This window comes from Dunckerocampus dactyliophorus, chromosome 6 (genome assembly GCF_027744805.1).
Source record: "Dunckerocampus dactyliophorus isolate RoL2022-P2 chromosome 6, RoL_Ddac_1.1, whole genome shotgun sequence".
NCBI classification, from domain to species: domain Eukaryota; kingdom Metazoa; phylum Chordata; class Actinopteri; order Syngnathiformes; family Syngnathidae; genus Dunckerocampus; species Dunckerocampus dactyliophorus.
In genome coordinates this window covers 18,211,722-18,235,250 of record NC_072824.1, presented here as the reverse complement: position 1 = coordinate 18,235,250, position 23,529 = coordinate 18,211,722, and the positions used below count along the sequence as shown (strand labels likewise).

Sequence of the window (23,529 nt, the reverse complement as noted above, 5' to 3'; positions counted from 1 at the left end):
GGAAACAACACAATAACTCTTGACGCTATTGATTGTCGAGGTGGGATGTAATGCTTAACTCAACAACTGCAAGTGCATCCGTCACTCACTCGGTTGTCAGCTTGCTTGGCTGTCACTCATGACCAGCGGAGAGTGCAAGAGAGATATGCCTAAGGCCAGCTGTCAGTGGACAGTAGCAAAGCTTTGTCCAATATCAACATAATACCGAAATCAAAGTTTTGGTGAAAAGTCACAGACTCCGGTTGGGAACCTCGCTAACATGTGTTTTCATTTTTCTTTGGATTATTCGTGTTCGCATACACTGGGCTATTTCAGCAATGCTGGCACAATTGCCCCTCCCTGCCCTCCTTCCCTGCTGGCCTGCACTCACACTGCTCTACTGCAGGGGTGTCAAACTCATATATTTGAGCAAGGAAAAGGGAGGGGGAGATGGCTGCACATACGTAACTATGGTTGTTTTGCCGTGGTTGCTTGTTTCAATGAAGTCATTGTTGATCAACCATGTTCTCGTCATCCTCTCAACGTCCGGGCATAACCTGCAGTATTTTATATCAACAGAAAAACATCACAGTCCACAAGATGTGGATCTGGCACCCTGAGTAAGAATGGTTGAGCACCATGGTACTATCCAAGCAGAAGCTGTAGTAAGTCTACATTTGATCAAAGCTACTGAACCTTTATCAGATCGAAACACGTTTTGATCACATGTTTGGACTTGTCTGTACCCTTAATCACTGTTATCATTAATCACCATCAACATTAATAATGGAAGAACAGGATCTGCTTGGAGCAGGTGTCTGACAACAGTACACCAGAAGGTGGCTGCCTCCACTCTATACTCCTGGTTCTCTGGGCAGCCCCGGCGCCGCCCCGGAGCATTTGTTCGACACGAGGGTGTACTGTGGCGACCATAACTCCTCTTCATAACATGCCTCACATGTAGACGTGTTAACAATTTAGCGGCATAAAACTGAAAGACAGTACGCGTTTCTTGCGTCATGCATTTATTCAGTAATTAAATACAAGTGGTAAACAAAGTTGAAGTGTCACTTTCTAGTAGGGTGCGGCAACTGCTATATGTACTCTGTGTACTTTCATTGTCGACTCTTGCTGGGTCTTCCTCATTGATGACAGTCCAGTGCTGTAACCAAATATATTGCTCTTATTTTTTTTATACAATGTGAAAACCTTATATCATTGACTACTTCTGTGATAGCAAAGCAGTCCAAAACAACAGGAAGAAAGGCTAAAGATATAGCCATTTCAGGCATTTTATAATACTGCTTAATATTTTTTGTACTGATGGATACAACAACAAAATTATTTTACCTGACTCGTTATACAATGTAGTGGATTTTGTTAATATGTGAAATGTTCTGCAAGAGATCTTGTTAGTCAAAAATCCTTTAAGTGTGATTTATATTTCCCATCAGGCTGATCTGACATTCGTTTTGCCCTTTCGTTTTTGGAGCCATTGAAGGCCGTACCACCTTGCCATTTGGGAAACAAACCTATAACCTTTTCATACTAAATGTGCTGTCATCTGCCTCACTGCCCATGCCGCGGTTATCCAATCACGTTCAAAAAGGCCCTAAAACATCCATCCATCCATCTTCCTCCGCTTATCCGAGGTCGGGTCGCGGGGGCAGCAGCCTAAGCAGGAAAGCCCAGACTTCCCTCTCCCCAGCTACTTTGTCGAGCTCCTCCCGGCGGATCCTGAGGCGTTCCCATGCCAGTTGAGAGACATAGTCTCTCCAACATGTCCTGGGTCTTTCCAGAGGCCTCCGACTGGACGGACGTGCCCTGAACACCTCCCCAGGGAGGTGTCCGGGAGGCATCCTGACCAGATGCTCGAGCCACCTCATTTGGCTCCTCTCAATGTGGAGGAGCAGCGGTTGTACTCCGAGTTTATCCTGGATGACAGTGCTTCTCATCTTATCTCTAAGAAAGAGCTCAGCCATCCTACTTGTAACCAAAATCTTGTCCTTTCGATCACTACCCAAAACTCGTGACCATAGGTGATGGTAGCAACGTAGAACGTAGATCGCCAGGTAAATTGAGAGCTTTGCTTTTTGACTCAGCTCCCCCCTCACCATAAGGGACCGGTGGAGAGTCAGCATCACTGCAGACAACGCACCAATCCACCCATCGATCTCATGGCCCATCCTTCCTTCACTTGTGAACAAGACCTAGAGGTACTTAAAATCCTCCACTTGCGGCAGGATGTCATCCCCGACCCGAAGATGGCACTCCACCCTTTTCCGGGCGAGAACCATGGACTCGGATTTGGAGGTGCTGATTCTCATCCCAGCCACTTCACACTTGGCTGAGAACAGATGCAGTGAGAGTTAAGGGTCACTGCTCGATGAAGCCAGCAGGATCACATCATCTGCAAAAACCAGAGACCCAATCCTGCAGCTCCCATAAAACTGTAAAACATATTTAAATTAAAAAAAAAATCTCCAAATGAAGGACTGAGATTTGAGACTGGAAACAGGAAGAGCCTACTTCAGATAGATCAAGATGGAATGTAGAAATATGGTATTCCAAAAGCCTCATGATTTCCTGCCGGCCCCAGCACAAGGGAAAGGGTGATGCACTGCCCCATGAATCTTTCAGGTATACAAAAAAGAGAGAAGAGAAAGCCTCGGGCTGTTTTAAAAGGTTATAAAAGTCCCCACTGAGTTAGTGAAGTGGCTCAGGAATGAGTCAAGGCACATTAGAGGTTTGTCTTCATGGAGAAAATGTGCATTCATGTTTTTGTGTGTGTGTGTGCGGGGGTGGGGGGCGCAGGGGGTGTCTGTGTGTGTGCGTGTGCGCCTGATTGAGGCACAGAGGTTATGGAGGAGGTAATAACCATCCAGTTAAATAAAGCACATCAGAAACTGTTAGCAATTACATTTACAACTAACATTTCACTTGAGTTCAGGTCTGCGGTGTATGTGCACAAATCCACTTTATAATATGCTGACTCTAAATTTGACTGTTTAACAATTGTGCAGTCTTTTTTGTCTTCTTTTACTCCACAAATGTCAACTTAAAAACATTCTCATGCTGTGAAATGGCTACAGTAAAGTCTGCAAGACAAGAAGGAAAAAATAAGGCAATTTCATGCCTTTGCCTCTGATGGGGCACCAAGCTGCTAATTTAATCAGTAGTGAAAGACTAGCCTCACTCCTCTGCCGGTTCAACCAATTTAACAGTGGTTCATTTAGTTCATATATTCGTTTATTGGTAAAAACAGTTTGCAGCTAAGATCTTGTTAATCAACAAAGAACAAAAGTTAAAGGATGTTAGGGGGGAAGTTGATCCCTGTGAGGCATACATGAAAATGATAATACCGCCTCTGTAGTGAAGATAATGTGTGGTGAGGCTTCATCTGTTTAGCACAAAATAGTCAACTTGCATTGTCTATTGTGCCTTAATTGAAAGTACAATAGTGTGTAAGTACTGCAATGTGAGGAAAACTACGGTCCTTGACACCATCATGAATTTGTTCATAATTACTAAGGATGAGCGAGTACACCGCTATCTGTATCTGTATCTGTTCACCCATCTAAATTATCCGTATCCGTATCTGTACTCGGAGTGGGCGGGGCATAAACCGGAAGTGGTCGTGGTTTAACCGTGAATGAGTGGGGCTTAAATCGGTACATTATTTTAAGTCAGAAATTGAAGGGGGATATAAGCCTGAACACGTTATTAATATGGATGAAACAGGGTTATTTTGGAAACACTACATCGTTGATTCAGCCCATGGACCAAGGTGTGATCCTCGCTTTCAAGGCCCTCAAGATGCACAACATATATATTTTCTCATGTCTGAGAAAAGTGTATAAAGTGTGTGGTGAGGGGTTTACAGCCTTAAAACATATATAATAAACAAAAAAACATATAATCAACAAAAAAACATGTAAATGAATCCTGCAAATGAAAAAAACACGCACTGTAAACCAAAAAAAAACATATATAATAAATTAAATAAACATATCCTGTAAACGAAAAGACATGTTAGCACTGTCTGTGTACAGCCAACTAAAAATTAACAAAATTCTTATATTGTAGGTAGCACGCCTGTTTTATGATGACTTCAATAAGACAAAAATACATTTCAAGGAAAAAAAGCGATCATGCGACCCCAATGAGTTGCATAAGCGACTGACGCATCACAAGCCTGCACAGCGCTGCCTTGTCAAATGCATCGTGTACTTTACGAAACAAGTTTACCAAGTAACTTTAGAAACAAACCGAAATAGAGGCGAGATGAGGAAAACCTTATAAAGTGGAGGCAGTGGACAACTCCACACTGGCCGTTTTCAACTTGCCAATTGCACCGTGTACGTGAATGAGGCACCGATCAACTCCTGTCTCGGGAGGGGTGGTCGCTGTGTGTGACTGGCCAATCCCCAGCATGGTCCCTGCAGGACGGTGGATCAAACCAGCAACCTTCCGCCCAGACTCAGGAATAAACACGGTGAGGCTGCGTATGTCTTCCCGAAGATGTGCAATAATCCTAAATTTTGGCAACGTTCAAATCCAGGCTGAAAACGCGTCTATTCGACTATGTATATGACAACTGAAAGTATTCAATTTCCACTCTTCAATTTGAATTCATTTTGAAAATGACATGGCACAATGTTGTCACAATAAACTAGACAAAGGCCTACGAGTTCCGACTTTGACCAGACACTGTGGTACAAATACACCTCTTAAGTCAAATAAACGCTTTGAGTGTGACCTGCTGTCATGCTACCAAGAACTCAGTCCAGAAATCATCAAATAATTAAGTATTTTACTTTTTCATTGGCTTTTTTGCCATATTTTTTCAAAAGAAGGACCAGCCTCATCAGGGAGTGTTCAGAGAAGTACATGATCTGAAAATATAAGAGAAGTTACTCATACACTGTGCAAATTAAGCCTGACTTAAGCCCAATTGCAAGTTGACAGGTCAGGGACAATTTCAAGCCTCGTTGAGTGTCATAGGCTACATTCAAACTGCTGGTCAACTCCAATTTTTTTGCATTGCATATGTGACCTTTATCTGATGTTTTTCATGTCAGTGTGAACAGAACAATTCTGATTTTTTCAAATGCAAACCAGGTGTTTTTCGTATGTGGATATCAATCAGATATGTATCCAATGCTACTGCGGTCTGAACGTTTGTGTCGTGTATATCCGACCTATACTCACAGATGTAGGCAAAAGTTATTTTTGTCATCCAAAAATTACAGTATGTAAAACATATTTTCTCACGGCATTGAATCGATCGCAACTAGACTGTTCAGGTTGTCTTAGAAGACGTTTCGCCTCTTATCCGAGCAGGCTTCATCAGTTCATGCTCAATGACAAGACTGACTAGTTAGAACATGTCTAGTCTGAGACCTTGGTGCAGGATTCAAAGTATTTATCATCTAAAAGGTGGAAGCATGTCCAGACAGGAATAGTTTCGTTCTTTTGTGGTGGCAATCCTTAGAACAGGGGTCACCAACATGGTGCCCGCAGGCACCAGGTAGCCCCCCACGGCCACATGAGGTGCCCGCAAGCCTGCTTTTCATTCAGGTTTTCAGTTAATAATGAAAGAACAGTAGAAAGAAATGCATTCTGAAATACAAAATGTGAGGTTGTGGACACCAGAATTTTGTTAATGTTCTGGTAAAACAAGCATATTCGCTTTGTTTGGGTTTAAAATAAGCTCTGAAAATAAATGTTACAAAAATGAGTAGCTCTTGGCCATTTTCATTTTGTAAAAGTAGCTCTCACAAGGAAAAACATTGGTGACCCCTGCCTTAGAATATGATGGAGTGGGGCCACTGCCAGCCAACGATGGTCATTTGGGTGGTATCACTTTCGTTAGCATTCTATTCCGATGTAATCATGGTCATGGGCATGAAACCAAGGTGGCTGTGCCTTATTTATTTGTTAGATCGACTGAATGTTTTATGAAGGGATGAAAGGACAGCATTGTGTGTGGGAGAAAGATTCTGCCGCAGACGTCGTCCTCTGTTCAGAAATGGTTTCTCAACTTTAACGTAGATGGGTTTCCATCACTCCTCTTTCAAACCATCTGTCTTCTCTGTCGAGAATGTGTTGCTGTTTCTCTTTGAGGTGCAGGTAGACAGCTGAGTCTTGACCTGAAGAGTTATTCTGTTGTGTGACATGCACCTGCTAAGTGGCTGCTTGGTTTCCCCAATGTAAAAATTGGTGCATTGCTCACTGCACTGGACAGCATACACCGGATTGTTTTTTTTAGGTGTGGGGTGTCCTTTCTTTGGGGTGTACCAACCTTTGTGTTACGAGGTCATTTGTAAAAAGTGCATCTTAAAATAAGCAAGGTAAATGAGGAAGAAAAGAGCAGCAGATGCAATAAGATTGTCATCCCTTAAGTTTCAGGTCTACCTAGTAACCTGGTAACACTTTGAGAGACTTTACGCAAGTAAAGTGAAGAAAACAACACTTAACGTCTCATTTATCCTTTTAGTAAGATGAAGTTACGGCTAGGTTCTCAAAATACTAGCGCAGGATAACCCTTATAGACATACAGTAAATCGCAGAAATCATCCAGAAACCATCAAGTGAAGTGCTATTCTTAAAACACAACTCAAGTGTAAAGAGAATATTTTCCCCAAAGCGCAGTTCAAAGAGAAATTGGCTTTTTCAAAAATTTAATGATATCCAATTATTTTGACATGAACCACACTTTTTAATCAAAAAACAGCCAGCGGCAGCCTTATTCACTGAGTTCTTCAGAGCTAATTAGGTGGTGCACTTTGCCATCCCACACTGCATTCCTTCATCAACCTCTTCATAGAAAAACCTGGTTAAATTAACGCTTCGACAATTGCGCGGAAAATACTACAAAATGCCGCTTCACATCCTACTGTTTAAATATAAGAAATGCAAAGGCTCAAGACAGATTTTAGACACATCATTTGTTAGAGCTATAAGTTTGGCCCATTTCAACGTTCCAAATCACTTGCTGTGAATCTCATTATACGCTACTCATCTCACTTGGTCTGCACTGTTTCAAGCTATAAAATATTTATTAATTGCATATATCCTCCAACCTTGAAATAAGCTTTTTGTTGTTTAGAATTCAGAGGTCGATGGAAGGAAGCAAGGAAGATGGAGTTCAAACGAATCAAATGAATCATTTCCCCACTCCCTCATTCAAGGACTGTTGAAATGGTATATTTCTTAATTGGGCTGATTTAGAAATGCCCCCTAGGATCGAGGGCCATTAAGTCATATCACTCTTGTCATTCAGAGACCTAAAACTTAGAACCATAAAACCACATAATAATATCCATTACTAAGTATAGAGCGTCAGACTAAAGGACCTACTGTAGGTGGGATAGAGGGATGCATGACAGAAATGAGGTCAGTGGTAGGTGCCCTCAATTTGGTTTAACATTATCGCTCTCCCTTTGCAAAGAACATTGAGCCTCACTGAAGGCTTGCAACTCAATAACTTAATACTGCACAAGTGGGACAACCAGTGACAGCAATTAGCAGTAATTACTTGTGCATGTAGCACCACTCCAGGACTATTATTGAAAATGCTGAGGAATGAAGCATGCGTACTTGATAGTTTCGCTCATTTGGGAGATTTATCAGATAGCATTCCAAAAGAATAAATCAAAGTACCGGAGAAAAAAAATGCATGTGTTTTGTCTCCTCATAAAAGTATTTTCAAGGTTTGCTACCAAATCCTTTGTCTTACATGTTTGTGTCGTCACATTGCATACTTTTTGTGTTAAGGACCACAGCACATTCCCTGTTGGGTCATGTTGATTTGGTTCCTTAATTAAAACGAAGATACTCGTGCGGTATTGCGAGACCTCCCTACCCTCGCATGAGCAGTGATAGAGAGGGACACGCTATATAGTGAAACCTCAAACGTTTAACGCTCCTGAGGTCATAGAGTTTGTAATGAGGCAAATGTTTTCGGGAAAAATAGGAGGGTGGGCTGAAAAGTTCATAGTCTGACTAAGAAGAAGTTATGCCACAGCAATGAAACTTAGTATGCATTCAAATACCTGATAATAACTGTTTCTTTTCAGATAAACCAACATTATATAGGACTTGAAAAGTAGTACATTTTGTGAAAATGTTTACAATTCAGCACCAATGAATTTAGTGTAATTTATAGCCTCTTGTTTTATCCTCATTTAGCAATAAGCCCTTTTGCATTCAGTGCTTTTATGAGAGGCATTATAACTTCCTCATTTTGTTTAGTTAAATTCCTACTTTTATTGACTACTGGAATCAAACTTTTAATTGCACAAAATGGACATAACACTGCAAACAAATCCAGCGTAATCCAGCTAAAACTCAACTCTGAATCCCCGGCATCACTTCCTGTCTACACGTCTGGAACACATTTATTGCAGCACACATGAGCATGAGTGTTATTTATGTCTTAAATTGCTTATTTTCTCTGATTATATCTACTATATTGGGTGATATGAGTGTAAAGGTGACCATATGAGTGTTATTTTATGTCCAGAGGACCCTAATAATGTTAACCCGTATTTAGAAGGTCGGAAACAGGTTTTCTATGCTCTAACTGCAAAAATATTCCATTTATAAAGAAAGAATTCTACTTTGTGGAAATTCACTTATCATGGCTGGGTCTGGAACCAATTAGAGAAATGAGGGATTATTGTGTAACCAAAAAGATACATGTCCTTTGTGTTGGCATTAAGAAAAGTTAGATGCTGATGCGATTCATCCTTTTCCAGAGTATCTGCCATGTCTTGTCTGACTCTCATGCCTGTACCACATGCTCGCACTCTCCTCCTCACAGCTGAGACAGCAGACAGTGTAGTGTCTGTCCCATCTACTTTCGCATTATCCTATATCCTCAATATCCTCACATACAACTGGCCGCATGGTGTGCCGATCAAGTAAGCAGAGGTGAGCTGAGTGTGCAAAAAGAAAAAAAAAAGGCAACCGAGGCTCTCATGCAACAGGAATTGGCTCTTCTAATTTGCTACAAAGCATCGGTTCTTAGATGTTTTTGCACACACATCACTAAGGACAATCTCTGGAGCCGCTCATTTAGCACAACGTTGCGGCCCGACTGAACAGGTTGGTCCATCTAAGAGCTCCCACGGTGCCAAGGTTCATCCCATGTGCAGCTAAGCACTAATGCAGTCGTCCCTCCCCACTTCACGGTTCATATTTCTACAATTGTTTTTCAAAAATATAGTAATTAATATATCATACTGTTTCGTGGTTGAATACGGCCAATAAGTCAAAAAATAGGAATATTGAAGTTGAAATTTTACTTAGTTTTTGCCTAAATTCAGCATTTTCAAACATAAAAATAGCTAAATGCACTAAAATACAAATACAAGACATTCAGAAAGCACATTCAAAGACGCTGTGAATGATATGCAGTATTCTACACTGGTCAGTAGGTGTCAGTAATGTTACTGTTATGTTAAGTAAAACACACAAACATCAGACGTGATCACCAGAACAACATACTTTTATTGCATTTTGGAATTATATAATGTTAAAAAAATATTCAGAAGGTCAGAAACAGATTTTCTATTCTCTAACTATGAAAGTATTACATTTATAAATAAGGAATCCTATTTTATCACGGTTGATTCTGGAACCAATTAAACTAGGGATTACTTTATACTTGAAGTGTACTGGACTATACATATTTTTAAACATATTTTTCAGATCATGACAAATATGAACGCTGCACGGTGGCCTAGTGGTTAGCATGTTGGCCACACAGTTCGGAGATCGGGAAGATCTGGGTTTGAATCTCCGTTGGGCATCGCTGTCTGAAGTTTGCATGTTTTGCATGCGTGCGTGCGTGGGTTTTCTCCGGGTACTCCGGTCCCCTCCTACATTCCAAAAACATGCACGTGAAGTTAACTGGCGACTCTAAATTGTCCATAGGTATGAATGTGAGTGTGAATGGTTGTTTGTCTATATGTGCCCTGCGATTGGCTGGCGACCAGTCCAGGGTGTACCCTGCCTCTCGCCCGAAGTCAGCTGGGATAGGCTCCAGCATACCCGCGACCTTAATGAGGATAAGCGGCATATGGATGGATGGATGGATGGTGACAAATATGCCACTCCAAATCATAATTTATGCCTGCTATTACTGCATAAATAATGCTTCTTAACAAGATATGTTTATTGTTCAACAAAGCACACCATGTTGTGTGTTTGGGAAAAGGTTTCTGATGTTCAGACTGACACACTATTTATTTATAAGATTTTCCTCAGTCACGCATTTTGTTTGCAGTCAAGTGTAAACACAGCTGTGTTCATACTTGCCTTTTGGTGTGTATTATTTTGTATCTTCCTATTTTTTAAACTCACCCCACAGTATTCTTGCTCATCTGTGGTTGTAATGTTCTTCCATGCTCTTGAGTCACATGTAATTCCTCTGCACTTCTCTTCTCTAACAGAAGGATGATTGCTACATAGACACATTACCAGGGAAAAGGGCAAAATGGTTGCAATCACTCTGCAATGCCTATGTAGGAGTTAAAGGAAAACTGCACTTTTTTTGGAATTTTGCCCAGCATCCACAATCCTTATGTGAAGCATGAGCACACGTCTTTCCCTTTTTATGCATTGTAAAGAGAATAAGTTAGCATGAGGGAGCTAACAATGCATGTCATGGGACACACCTAAATCAACAATGAAGCCCTCTAAAAAAAACCTTTTTATTGTTTATATACATGCTGTGACCATGCAGTAACAGGTACATGATAACATGTAATACTTACAGTATTTTGCCGTATTTTGATCACCAGAACTTCTTTCCTGGGCGCACTAATTTCACATAACAACATAAATTGGAACTAAGGCTACTTCCGAAAATAGCGGCATAGGAAGCACGTGTTTGTTTGCAACTACTAATAATGGCAGACTGTGTGAGAGCCGCCACCACCGAGTACTTCTGGACTATTGACGATCCAGAGCCTTATCTTTTTCAGCCTGAAAAAACACAGGATGAGCTACAGGTTTTAGAAGCTGAGCCCGCAAGAAGAGGGACTGAAACTTTGTAGCAGATGGGGGCAAGTCAACAAAACATGGAACGGGGCTAATACTGGTAGTAACATAGTATACAGATCATTTGGTTGTCTATTCTTAGTTGTTCATATGCTTGTTCTTGTTTCCTCATCAGTACTGATTGGTGTGCAATCGCATTGTTTTGGAGTGGGCCCGTTACCTCTCGGTAGTGGCGTGAGGCGATGCATCACTCCGCCAGAAAAATAGTTCTTTGTGTTAGCTGCTACAATAACTAGTTGCTGTAGCTTGGTTTATATACAGATCAGTTATGTAAATAGAACATTGTTGGTGTTTTTTTTAGGGGGCTTCTAGGGCTTTATAGTCTAAATAGGTGTGCCCCGTTACTTGCATTGTTTGCTCCAACATGTTAGCTGTTTTTTCAGCTGTTTTTCTTGCAGAAAAGAGAGACGTGTGGTCATGTTTCATATAAGGATTGTGGATGATGGGCTCAATAAAAAAAAAAAAAGTGCAGTTTTCCTTTAAAGCTGCTGCATGTCTCACCGGCTCAAGATTACATTTTTTTCAACCAAAAAAATGTAAGAACACCACCACCATCTAGCATACCAATAACAAAAAATTGGCGTAAATTGTTGCAGTCTCAGAGCAATCAACGATTTGCAGTCATGGTGTTGTTATAATAGGCTGTAGATTCAATGACAGCTAATGTTAGTGGCCAAACGTAGCCAAATCGTTGTCATTAGCTGACAACAAACATAATTTGGGTGTAGTTTACGTGCTCAAAGCAGGAAGAGGGCGGGTTATGATGCTTGCAGTACGTTCAAAAGTCAGTGCCCTCGAGGCAGCTGCTCTCCGTGACACACGGTAGCTTTACCGCTCCCTTAGGGGCTTTCACAGACACTTGGACTTACGTGGTAGGAGGGAAGAGGATAAAAGTGTGGAAAGCATTGGAGAGAGATACTGACTCAGCATCAGCTTGCTTCTCTCTGATGTGGATTCAAGCATCAGATAAAGTTACCCACCTCACTCCAATATCTTGAAGCAGGGTGATGTTGCAGCAGCGTGAGACTCCTCATCTATTGATTATATTTCCCTCCTCTGTCAAAGTATTGCTCTTGCATGCAGTCATTTATCTAGTGATGTTGATGTTGTTTAACGTCAAGTGATCCTTGCATTGCGAAGTCATGACTCTTTCATCTACATGTTTGTTTTCGACTCACTGGGGCAACAGGAAAGATCAACAACCCTGCACAGGAGGATGCATCTCTTTATAGTGCCGTGACAGGATGACGAAAAAAGCCAGAGAAGAAGCACATTTTGACAACGAACAAATTGTGAATATGATGCTTCTTTAAAGGCAACACTGTTATATAAATACACTTAATCACACACTGCTGTGAGGTTCAACCAACATTTTCTTGAAAAATACATCTCCAAAGTCAAACAAAAGCATCTAAATGATTCTGAGTAGTGACGTCAGGTCAGGGGAGGCAGGTGATGAAAAACATAAAAACAAATAACATAAAAAAATATTCATATTTGTCTATTGAACAGTATAGAAACACATTTTCTGTATGATTCCAATGTTTTTTTGTAAAAAAAAAAAAAAAAAAAAAGTAAAAATCGCTGAATTTGTTGATCAAATGCAGGGAAGAAACCTAAAGTGAGGCCATGAGCGTGGCTTCTCAGCTTAGTGTGCAAGCCCCACCTACCGTCTGAGTGCACACTGAGTTGGCTCATGGCACCTGCCGGTTTGTGTTTGTCAGTATGTCGCCAATAATTGAATTTTGCATAAATATGTATTATAGACCATGACTTTCTACAGCCTGCGTTACAGTATGTCTTTAATGTAATGCATTTATTTAATATACAGATAAAAGGAAACAACACCAATGTTTTTCAGTTTATCAAAAATAAATACATGGGTCTAAGACATTTTTTTTACCGAAGTGAATGATTCTCCTCTTTTTGTTTTGGTTAAATCGTGCATTAACATTCATCCATCCTCTATGCCGCTTATCCTCACAAGGGTCCCGGGTATGCTGGAGCCTATCCCAGCTGACTTTGGATGAGAGGCGGGGTACACCCTGGTCTGGTTGCCAGCCAATTGCAGGGCACATATGGACAAACAACCATTCACACTCACATTCATACCTATGGACAATTTAGAGTCACCAATTAACCTAACACGCATGTTATATAAAGTTATTTTATTTTGATGAAGTGATGGCCAATTTGAAATTAACATAACAATAGTCAAGTTTATTTGTAGTTCGAAATGTAATTACGGTGTTTTTACTCACTTTTTGGATTCTCTTATGAGGTTATGCTTTTTCTCTACAGTATGTGTTACAACATCATATGCAAATAATATGCAAATTAGCAGCTAACGTCATCTAGCGACTGCTAGCAACTTCTAGGCCATTATATACTTTTCTTGCTGAGGAGTTGGCAACCGTCCAAAGGAGTCACTGTCTCACTTGTTGCTTTCTGGTCTCACATTCATCTTTTGATGTCAAACCCAAAGTCCTGGAGGGCACTGCACAAAAATGATTAATTCCAGCAGTATCTATAAAATGCCAGTAGTTGGCACTTGGGGTGTCACAAGATCTCGAGAGATTAAAACGTGACAAGATTTCTCATTCAGAAAAACCTGTCTCATGGCCATTAGGTCTAGGACGATATTAAATAAATGAATCACACAATAAATGAACATGAACTTCATCATTTTGCCGGCCTCAATACACTGCCATGTGCATGCATGTCTGTCTCACTCGTCTCCCGCCTTCAAACAGGCAGGAAACAGGCATCCAAGTCAAATAAATTCTGTATAACAGGGGAAGTGTATCTCACACTTTTCCCTGGCAGAGTAAATCTGTTGAGCATGTGAGGGCATTTAGCTCTACAATTCTATCTGCCTTAAAGGCTAGACAGGACAGGGAAAAAAATAAAAATAAAAAAAACAGGCAGAAAGAGAGTTGACTGTGTGCACTGGTTTCAGCACCTTTGTGCGTTTTTCCCATAGAACAACGGCATGAATGGAGTGAGCCCTTGTGTCAATCATACAGTCTCTTTGTCTCAACAGGCTGGTAGCCTACACTGAGTGTAGAGGAGTGTAATATAGTAGAAATTATATTCATAGATTGCAGTATATTGTCATATATTTTTTCATTGTACTTTCCTTAAAAATTTAAATCTCGTCTCATCTCATAGACCCAATTTTGTGTATTGTCTTGTCTTGTGAACTGAGTGTCTCCTGTTTCCTTTCCATCCTGTGTCTGTCAGGTGCTTTCAAAAGGTGATTATTTTTACTTTATTTTAGTTTTATTATACACTAATTTATTGTTATGCTTGAATGACTCTTATGAATGTAAAAATGATACTTGCAAAATTGTGACAGTTTTAGCCTAGGACAAATTCATGGGTTTAAAGGGTTTATGTGGTTTGCACACAAAAAAGGCAGCAAATACACATTTTTAATAGGTAGTGTCTCCTGTCTCTGCCACTATTGGTTGACATTGCATTGCATAGTGTGTTCTTTGGAAATCTGTGCAGAGTAGTTTGTTGCCACTAGCAGTAACTCGGTTCAAGCACCGTATGTTTCGCTTTCAAGTGTCTCAAGCTTCCGTCACAGCTGTCATCTAAAGTATGAGAGAACTCTTTTTAACGTTTCAAGCGACAAACAGTGATCTTGGCTGCCTCCAGCTCCCTGGTCACTGTGATTGGCAGTAACCACAACTAAAGGGAAACTGACAACAAAGGACTTTTGGTGAGTGAGGCAAGATACAATGGATCCCCACACACTGCCATTTTGGCATTCAAGGCCCTGTAATTTTGCAGAATTTTGGCCCAGAAATATTGTTTTCTTTTTTTTTCTCCAAAAATATCCCTCTTCATTCACCCTAAATCGACAATAATTTATGAATGCTAGCTAATAAAGCATACAATGTACAAAAATTACACAAAATGAACATATATAGCCTACATAGCATACATATACATACAGTACAGTACATATACATTGCGTGCACCTATGCTGAACTGACCTAATGGCATGACATTAGTGCATCAAGGAAGCGCACTGTGTGTTGCTTCAGAAGGATTCGCTTCTACAGTAAACTTTCTTAAAACTCCTCAAAACTGGCAGCAAGGTGAATATAAGTTAAGATATGATCGTATGTCCTTACTGGAATTACAACAGGCAAGCAGTGTGGATTATGTAGACGTGGCTTGGAGAGATGCCTTCTGCAACAGCTACATATAATACACATACATACTGTATAATACACAATACACATACTGTAAGCACGGTTGTAGCGCTAACCTGATGACCACCTAAAGGCTGACTCAGATTTCATCTGTTTGCCAATCATCATCATCATCATTATCATTCATGAATGGTGAGTACCTATACGTTTTATCATTTAAATGTGTTTGTCAGTATGGGAGGCATATTTAGGATCTAATAATTCTAACTCTAATCTAATAATTGCAATTCTCACTTTTGCCGATTGGAAATGTTAATTTGAAATTGGAGGAAAACGTTATTGTTATACTGCTGGTTCGTAATACAGTCGTCCCTTGAGACAAAACAGCTGGAACATGGCACACTCTCTCGCGCGTTTTTAAAAAAATTGATCAATTAATAAATGATCGCTGTTTGGTGGTTGAATGTGGCCTATTATTAGTAAAAAAAAATACAAATATTTAAGCAAATTGTACATATTCATGGCCTAGATTAAGCATTTTCAAGCATAAAAGTGGCTAAATGAAGGAAAATACAAATATAAGGAATTCAGGAGACTGATGTGAGTTGTGGCCGACAGCAGCTCCTGTGTGAATGGTCACTACATATGTGTTCTCTGCTTGATTGAAGGGCATCATGAGACTCTCCTCAGGCACCAAGCAGCGGCAGCAATATTCTCTATTCAATATTCTCTATTCAATATTCTCTAATATATTCTCTCACTAGGTGTCAGTAATGTTATATTGAAGAGACAATAACCGCTGTCAATGGTAACGTGTCTATATTAAACCAGGATAAACCATAAAGCAGCTGGTTTATGCTTATGCTTATGCTATGCCGTCTCTTATGACACCGTCATGAGCCTTTCCAAGATCTGCGTCAGTGTTAACGTGTGCCGTGTAATTCTCCACAGAAACGCTAGGTGTGTTATTCCACGTCTAGAGGGCTCTGATAATGCTAAAAATCACATTTTGAAGGTCGTAAACAGGTTTTCTATGCTCTAACTATGAAACCATTCCATTTATAAAAAAGGAATCTTACTTTGCGGGTCTGGAACCAATTAACCACGATAACAAGGGATTATTGTATAACTTCAGAGCACTCTGTCAAATCCTCATACATGTGATTTGAGGATGTCCTTCAATAAGATTAACAAATGAGGTGGATCATCCAAACCATTGCTGATTTAAACTGGGAGCAAACACGGAAAGTCATTATGTTACATTGTGTTTGTCCGGTGGCTTATTTTCTTTTCTCATGCCTCTCAGACAGTGACCGTGATTTCACGTTTGTGTTTTAGTCCTGAGTGCTGAAGCACTGTCCTTGGTAAAGTGAATGAGGCTGACCTCACTGTGCAGTGTAATAAAAGTGTAATAACATTATTTGAAAGGGTCCATCCCCTCTACCAGGTCTCTTCTGATGGCTGAGCCAGAAGCTGCCATTATTGCCAAACTACCTACTTAAGAGAGAGGGAGTGGCGTGACTGCCACTCAGTGGTGTCATTTGAAGTAGGAGGAAGCACTGGAGGACTTTCATGTGTATAGACAGTAGGGATGAGTTAGATACTCGTTGTAGACGAGTATCCGTTATGGATAATGCATTTTTGCCGAGTACGAGCCCGAAAAGACTACAGCTCGTCATTATCCGTAATCGTGACGACGGAAAATCCTCATTGTGTGTGATTGGCCGGTCACACACAGCGACCTCCCCTCTCTAGACATAAGCACAAATGAATAGCAACATAACATCTTAGCTATCATCAGTACACTAAACATATTGAAACAGCATGCTAACAATGTAATGAATTGGTGGCGATGCTGACGAGGCTACATTTGCTCAGCTGTTAGTGACCAGGTCGGTGGCTGGATGCTTAAGGCACACAACACATACAATATCACGGTGCAAACAGCGTCTAGCAGTGAACGAATGACAAATAACCAGGTAACTCACATTTATAGGCGCACACTGTTAGTTGGACATCAAAAACAAGGTCCATGTTACGACAACAACTCTCAAAGCTCCGCGGCTGCTCTGGTGCATTCATGTGCCCATCTCGCGCCGTAATTGACATCTACGTTTAATCATATGTTAACTTAAAGGAACGAAAGAGAATGGGCACTACTAACACAGTCTTTTGTACAATTTTGAAAGTGTTTTTTTTATATATTGTCATTTCCAGTTTACATGTAACAAGAATAGCAACCCCAAAAAAGTTACATGCAGCTCGCAGGTAAGTGGTACTATTTGAGCTATCTTTAGAACAGGCTCGAGACTCGTGGTCCTTAGGGGCCACCCGGTACCCGCAGGCACCTTGTTGGTGACCCGATTTAGACCACACATACACGCATAATAAGGACGTTCATGTGATGTTTGGAGTGTCTGTGAATGCATGTTCTTCACAGACATTGAAGAAAAACAGGACAGAGTATAATTATGAGTATACCAGACTGCTCTTTACCTGTAGTTCCTGCTTAAAGAGTAAGTTATTCATGAATAAACATGGTGCTGTTTGCATGGCCTGCATAAGGTAAAAATCAATGACAGACTTGATTTATGGATTCTAATGTTGCCAGAAGAGTGCCCACCATATCATTTATACTTTTATCATTTACACAACATAATACTTACTTTAAATCCTGGGAAGGTTCTGCCCTCACATGTGACGTCTGCACCGAATGGCTAAACACCACCCCTTCAGAACCTGTGAAGCATGACGAGACATCTTTAAAGGGAAAGAAAATGAGTCACAAATAGTTTTCATACAGGTAAAAGGAAGTTAAAGCAATTGAATGTGGATGATATTCTTGTGTTTTTCGGTTAAACTTTGACGTTGCACAACAATCCAAAATATGCTTTCAGCATATGAATGAACAAAATAATCATAGAACTTACTTATTTGTTCATATAATGCACAATGCGCAACGAACAACTTCATTCACTGTCTCCTTTCTGCTGCGTTTCAGGCACACTTGTAATTGTGAGTGTTAGGCGCTAATTGTTTTTCATTTTTATTCACGTACCTCCATCACATTTGGCGTACCCATGGGGTTACTTTACCCCACTTTGGGAACCTAGGTACTAGTAGGTTATATATTTATGGGTTTGCAAAGCAAAGCACAGCCCATCCTACTATTCCTCATTTTTTTTACTCATTTTTTATTATTATGGGCATGCCTCCAAAACAAGCTGGTGCAAAGCACAGTGAGTGGGGGCAGAGCAGCTCATTATACTTTACCCTGCCGCCACTAATGTGGGACAAACCATGAGAAGAACCCCAACACATGTGATATCACTGGAAAGGTCTTGATTGTAGGTAGTGTGCAATTTATACTATCTAACAGTTTGTGACAAATAAAGTCGAAAACAACCACTTGATTAGGAACCCACCCTTCAGGTCATATGTGAAGAACACCCACACGTTATATCACTGGATAGGTCTCGATGAGGGGAAGAGCCCTATTTATATTTGCCAACATTCTGCATAACCATGGCCACGTAACTGACAAGCAAAGTCAAAGGCGGTCAAGAACCCACCAGTCAGTGTGAAGCGCCAGTACATGAGAGGCATACGAGTGTTACTACTAAATAGACTAAATAAAATTAAAATGTATTGTCAAAATGGACACAATTTCAATAGCTGGTCAACAAAAAAAGGACAGTAAGATTAGATGTGTTGACCTATTTATATTGTTGTCCTGTTGATTTATTGCAAACTACTGCAAGTTTCTGTACTTTGCAAATAATACATTTTACAATGGCCATTGAATATTTTTGAGTGCACCCGCAAATATCTGTATTCTGTCCGTGTAAGACCCACCTCTAATAGACGTAATGTTTCCCCAATTATCAGCACAAAATGTGTATGCCAGGTTAATTTATGTCTGAATAGTTCACCTTGACTGGAGATGTGCATGTGAGTAGCTGTGTGGTACTGGAAAACAAAACAAATTAACCACAGGGACATTACAAACTTGGCAAGACAGAAGCAGAAGGAAGGGAGGACCTGTCACTCTGAGTTTCTCTGTGCCGATGCTGATCGCCTCTTCATCTGCAGAGAAAAGGACTCTCTCTCCATCTGCGCTCTTCACCTCAAACCTCTGACACTGGACCTCCACCATTTCTGAGCCTAAGAAAGTGGGAAAGAGAAAGGGGGCTTGGAGTCAGGGATTTGGAGCAGAGGAACATTCATGGCGTACATAATATACCATGAAGATGATTCCATGTAAGGCTCCCAACAGAACCATTTGAGCGTGAAGGTTTAGCATGAATGACGCATGAAGAATATGAACTATGAACCAACATTACTTACGTACTGTAAGCTGTTCACTCAACCATAGAAAAGGTTCGAGAGCCACATCCAAAAGCCATACTCCGCAAGGAAGGCAGAAAAATCCTATACAGTATACTGTATGAACACTACGTGTGCGTGTGGGTAATAGAGTGTTTTAGAATATCAGAATGATCATTATACTAATTACCTTAATAGATACACAGATATTTATTTCAACAATACTTTTACGACAATCATTTTTAAGAATATTTGGAATGATATCAGAGCCCAGACGGGCACTATATAGAAAGTTACTTTTAATAAAATACCCCATAACTGTCAAGGTGTATACAGGGAAAATCTGCATTCTTTTCGTCTTGGCTGAAATGCTCGGATTCCGCAGCCTGCTCCCCTGACCCCGCCTGCTGCGCTGCGATTGGTCAATGGCTGAGGTTTGGCTCCAACCCCCCGACCCCTCAGAGCTGCATGAAACTGGTCTGTAGTTTGTGAATTGATGTTTATCCCCTGTTTTGAAAATTGGTAGTACTTTAGCTATTTTATTCGGGAATGATAAGTTACTGATGTACGTCAGTTGTTCTGCTATCTTATAAATGACCTTTTTTATCGCTTCTATTTCAATTGCATTACAATAAGTTGATTTTTTTGGTTTACATTTGTTGACAATCTACATTTTTTCCTCCTTTGTCACACTAGTGAGGAACATGGAGTTGGAATTCCTGTCTATACTTTCATTCGCTTTCTCCACTGACAAAGAATTATTTGGGAATTTTTTTTTTCTTGGTCCAATATTTACAAAGTAGTTCTTGAACCTTTCAACTTCCTCGTTGATATTATCGTTTTGATCTTGTTTAATCGTATTTTTAGAACGTGCCAAGGGCCAATAAAGAATGAGCCGCGGGCCTTAAATGCCCCCCCCCCCCGGGCTGCTCTCGGGCAGCAAACAGTAAATAAGAATTGGATATTGGATATTGGTGAATATTAGAGAATTCCACATCAAGCGGTGCTCTGCTCATGAAAAACAGCTGTCTGTGAAGTGGTGAGAGCAGAGGAACAATGACCATGAGGAAGGGTCTTTAGTTCCCCCAAAAACAAAAGAGATACACAACATTTACATCCAAAACAAAACCTTCTGGGCGCCATTTTCAAGAAAAAGCAACAAACAGCCACAACAATCACATCTGTAACATCCTGACAACGTAATGCGATCAGTAATAAACCATTTTTCATTGTGTTGATACATTGAACAAATACGTGGAGTGTAAATGTTAGGTAAATCTCACCCCCACCCATTACTCCATGTCTCCCTGGAGACATCTTCCACCACTTGGCTCCCAGGCTATCAAGAGTTTCAATTAGACACCAAGAGTGCCCTGCCAGTCACAATCAAACTTTATTAGCCACCGTCGATCTGGAAGCAGCCTCTTTTTTCCCCACCCCATGGCCTTTCTAAAGTGTCTCCTTGTAGACTTGTACAAGAAGAGCAAGTGAGCTTTGTGTTGAGAAAGACTGACTCATCCAAATTGAAGTACGTTACAAATGTATGCAAATACCGAAAGATTGAGGCTGACCAGAGACAGAGTGACAGGGGAATGAAAGAGAATAGACATTGATGGAGAAAGAGACGCTGGTTTAAATTGGAGATGTGCTGCGCTAGTTGCTGTCTCAGACATCTAGCGAGTTCTGTTTGGCTGCTCAGCTCTACCCCGTAATATCGCTCCGAGAGAGGCTTTCCCTGCATTGGAACAGGTCAGCATATTTTGAAGGATGTGTGCTTTATTCACATCATTTACTTCTTGAGGGTAGATAAAAGACTCTATGAAAAGCTGGAGATATCCACGACAGTGCATAATTGGATAAATATATTACATTTGGAGGAAAATGGCATAAAAATGTGCAAACGATACGATGTGCGGGGTCATACATCCTGTTTAGTGTTGGTGCTGATATACGAGGTGTGTCGGAAAAGTTCCAGGACTAGTGTCAGAAAAGCTGTATTTCAAATCCAAACTACAAATGACAGATTTTCCCCTTGGAAGTAACCCCCCTGGAGTCTAACACACTTCCCCAGCCTTCACTGCCAAGCCTTCAGGCACTCCTGGAAGGATTCTGGAAGAATCCTTGCAACACCAGGAAGGATTTTCCGCAGCTCCGTCATCATGGCCATCTTGTTGTCGTCCACGTCTTCAAAACGGGTCCTCTTGATGACCCCCCTTAAGCTTGGGTAAAAGGGGAAAAAAAATCACACGGAGGCAGGTCAGGTAATAGGGTAATGTTGGTCCAACACGCCGATGTTCTTCTCGGCCGGAGTTCCGGAGCTTTTCCGACATACCTTGTATATGACATGTTCGATATTCGAAAAAAAAAGGACACAAAAACCTGACAGGAATATCATGGTTTCATTGAGCGGGCTCTGATATGAACTCTAATTGCATCCTGCAAAATGATTTGCAGTCGTAGTCATTATTGATGTGCCGTTTGCAAAATACACACACGATTTCTGTTCCAGAGATAATATTGACCAAGTACAGGAACTTTGAAAATCCAATAGCAATCGTTACCTTTTGTCCACCACCGTCACGCATTAAGTAAAGTGGGAAACGTCTTGAACGCCTTCTGTTTTGCTTCCATCATACACCAGCTGCAAAGCAAGACGCTAGGCAATAGTTATTGGGCCAAATTACTCCATTTGAATTTTTTTTTTGTGTGTGTGCTTTTAAGCAAGCAAAACACTTCAGGCAAAAATCAAACTGTAAATTTAACTTCTTGTAAATAATTAAATTAAAACTGAAAACTGTTGCGCTGACCAATTTAGATTCTGTGATTAAAGAACAGAGGACATTAAAATGGTCCCCAAGTAACTTTTTTACTACTGTGCATTAAAGCATTAAGTCCATAATAAAGTTATATGAGTTGGCTGTGCTGGATTTTTAATTCAAGGCTTTAAATAGGCGTTTGTAGCAATAATGGAATAACATGTGAGAACAAAACTGAGGGTTCAAAAGAGAAAGAAAATAATAAATAAACACAAAACACACACGTTTACCCATATAAAACAGGCTCTAATTAGTTCTAATTAAAATCGTCTTCACTCTAATGTTGTCCTCCCACATTTACCTTCATTTCTTAGTAAGTCCATAAGAGTGTGCCGTTCAAGTAAACATGCTTTTGGCCTTGCACGTTTCTGGCAATATTCTAATAGCAAAATTCTGACTAAGTACTGGTGACATTTATCAAACTTCAACTGCCTTGCACTATATAAATGTATGTTTTATGACTGTTTATAGGATTTTCCTTGCTGCTTTTAATGCTTTGCTGAGCCTGGCTATGGGCTTAATGGTTCATCACTGTTCACCTCTGAGGAATTGGAGTGGAGCCTAGACTCTTCATTCAGAACTGTTGAGAGGAAAAGGTTAGTGGGACTTTTGGACTTCAGCAGAGCATGAGTAATACTTATATTTGACAACTAGACCAAGTAAGTGCTGGTCTGAAATTCATCTGATATCTAAATATCACTTTAATAATATTTGTTGTCTTTTTTGGAACACTTATTCCAAAACAAGGAGCAGCCTCAGTCATGATTGTTCAAAGCAGAGGAGAGCAAAAACAGAGGAAGAAAAGGACTCAAATTCGAAGCTGTTAATAAAACTCTATTGCCGGCATACACGTTATCACCCGTCTAGTTTACAGTGCCTTACCTCTGTGGAGGTTAAAAACCTAGATGTGTGACGTGTATCTGCCAAACAAATTACCTTTGTATTCCACCTATCATATTCCACCTTAGTCATTCATCAAAAAAGTGTGGCTGTTTGTTTTATGCGTTTTTACATTCATTCATTTGCATTCATTAATGTCACAGGTAAGCTGGAGCCTATCCCAGGTGACTTTGAGTGAGTGGTGGGGTGCACCCAGGACTGTTGCCAGTTTATTGCAATTTAGAGTTTCCAATCAGCCAACCATGCTTGCTTTGGGGCTGCGGGAGGAAGCT

At 40.5% G+C, this 23,529-nt stretch overlaps 1 protein-coding gene across 3 annotated transcripts in view; it reads right to left on the bottom strand.

The window, feature by feature from the left end:
- Positions 1-23,529, bottom strand: part of LOC129182587 (zeta-sarcoglycan) — a 372,011-nt gene that overhangs the window by 23,963 nt on the left and 324,519 nt on the right. For all 3 annotated transcript variants that reach the window (XM_054778927.1, XM_054778926.1, XM_054778928.1), the window contains 2 exons: positions 19,257-19,379; positions 17,882-17,954 (listed from right to left, as the gene is read on the bottom strand). In XM_054778927.1, the coding sequence (XP_054634902.1) occupies positions 17,882-17,954; positions 19,257-19,379 (196 nt within the window). The remainder of the gene's footprint in view (positions 1-17,881; positions 17,955-19,256; positions 19,380-23,529) is intronic.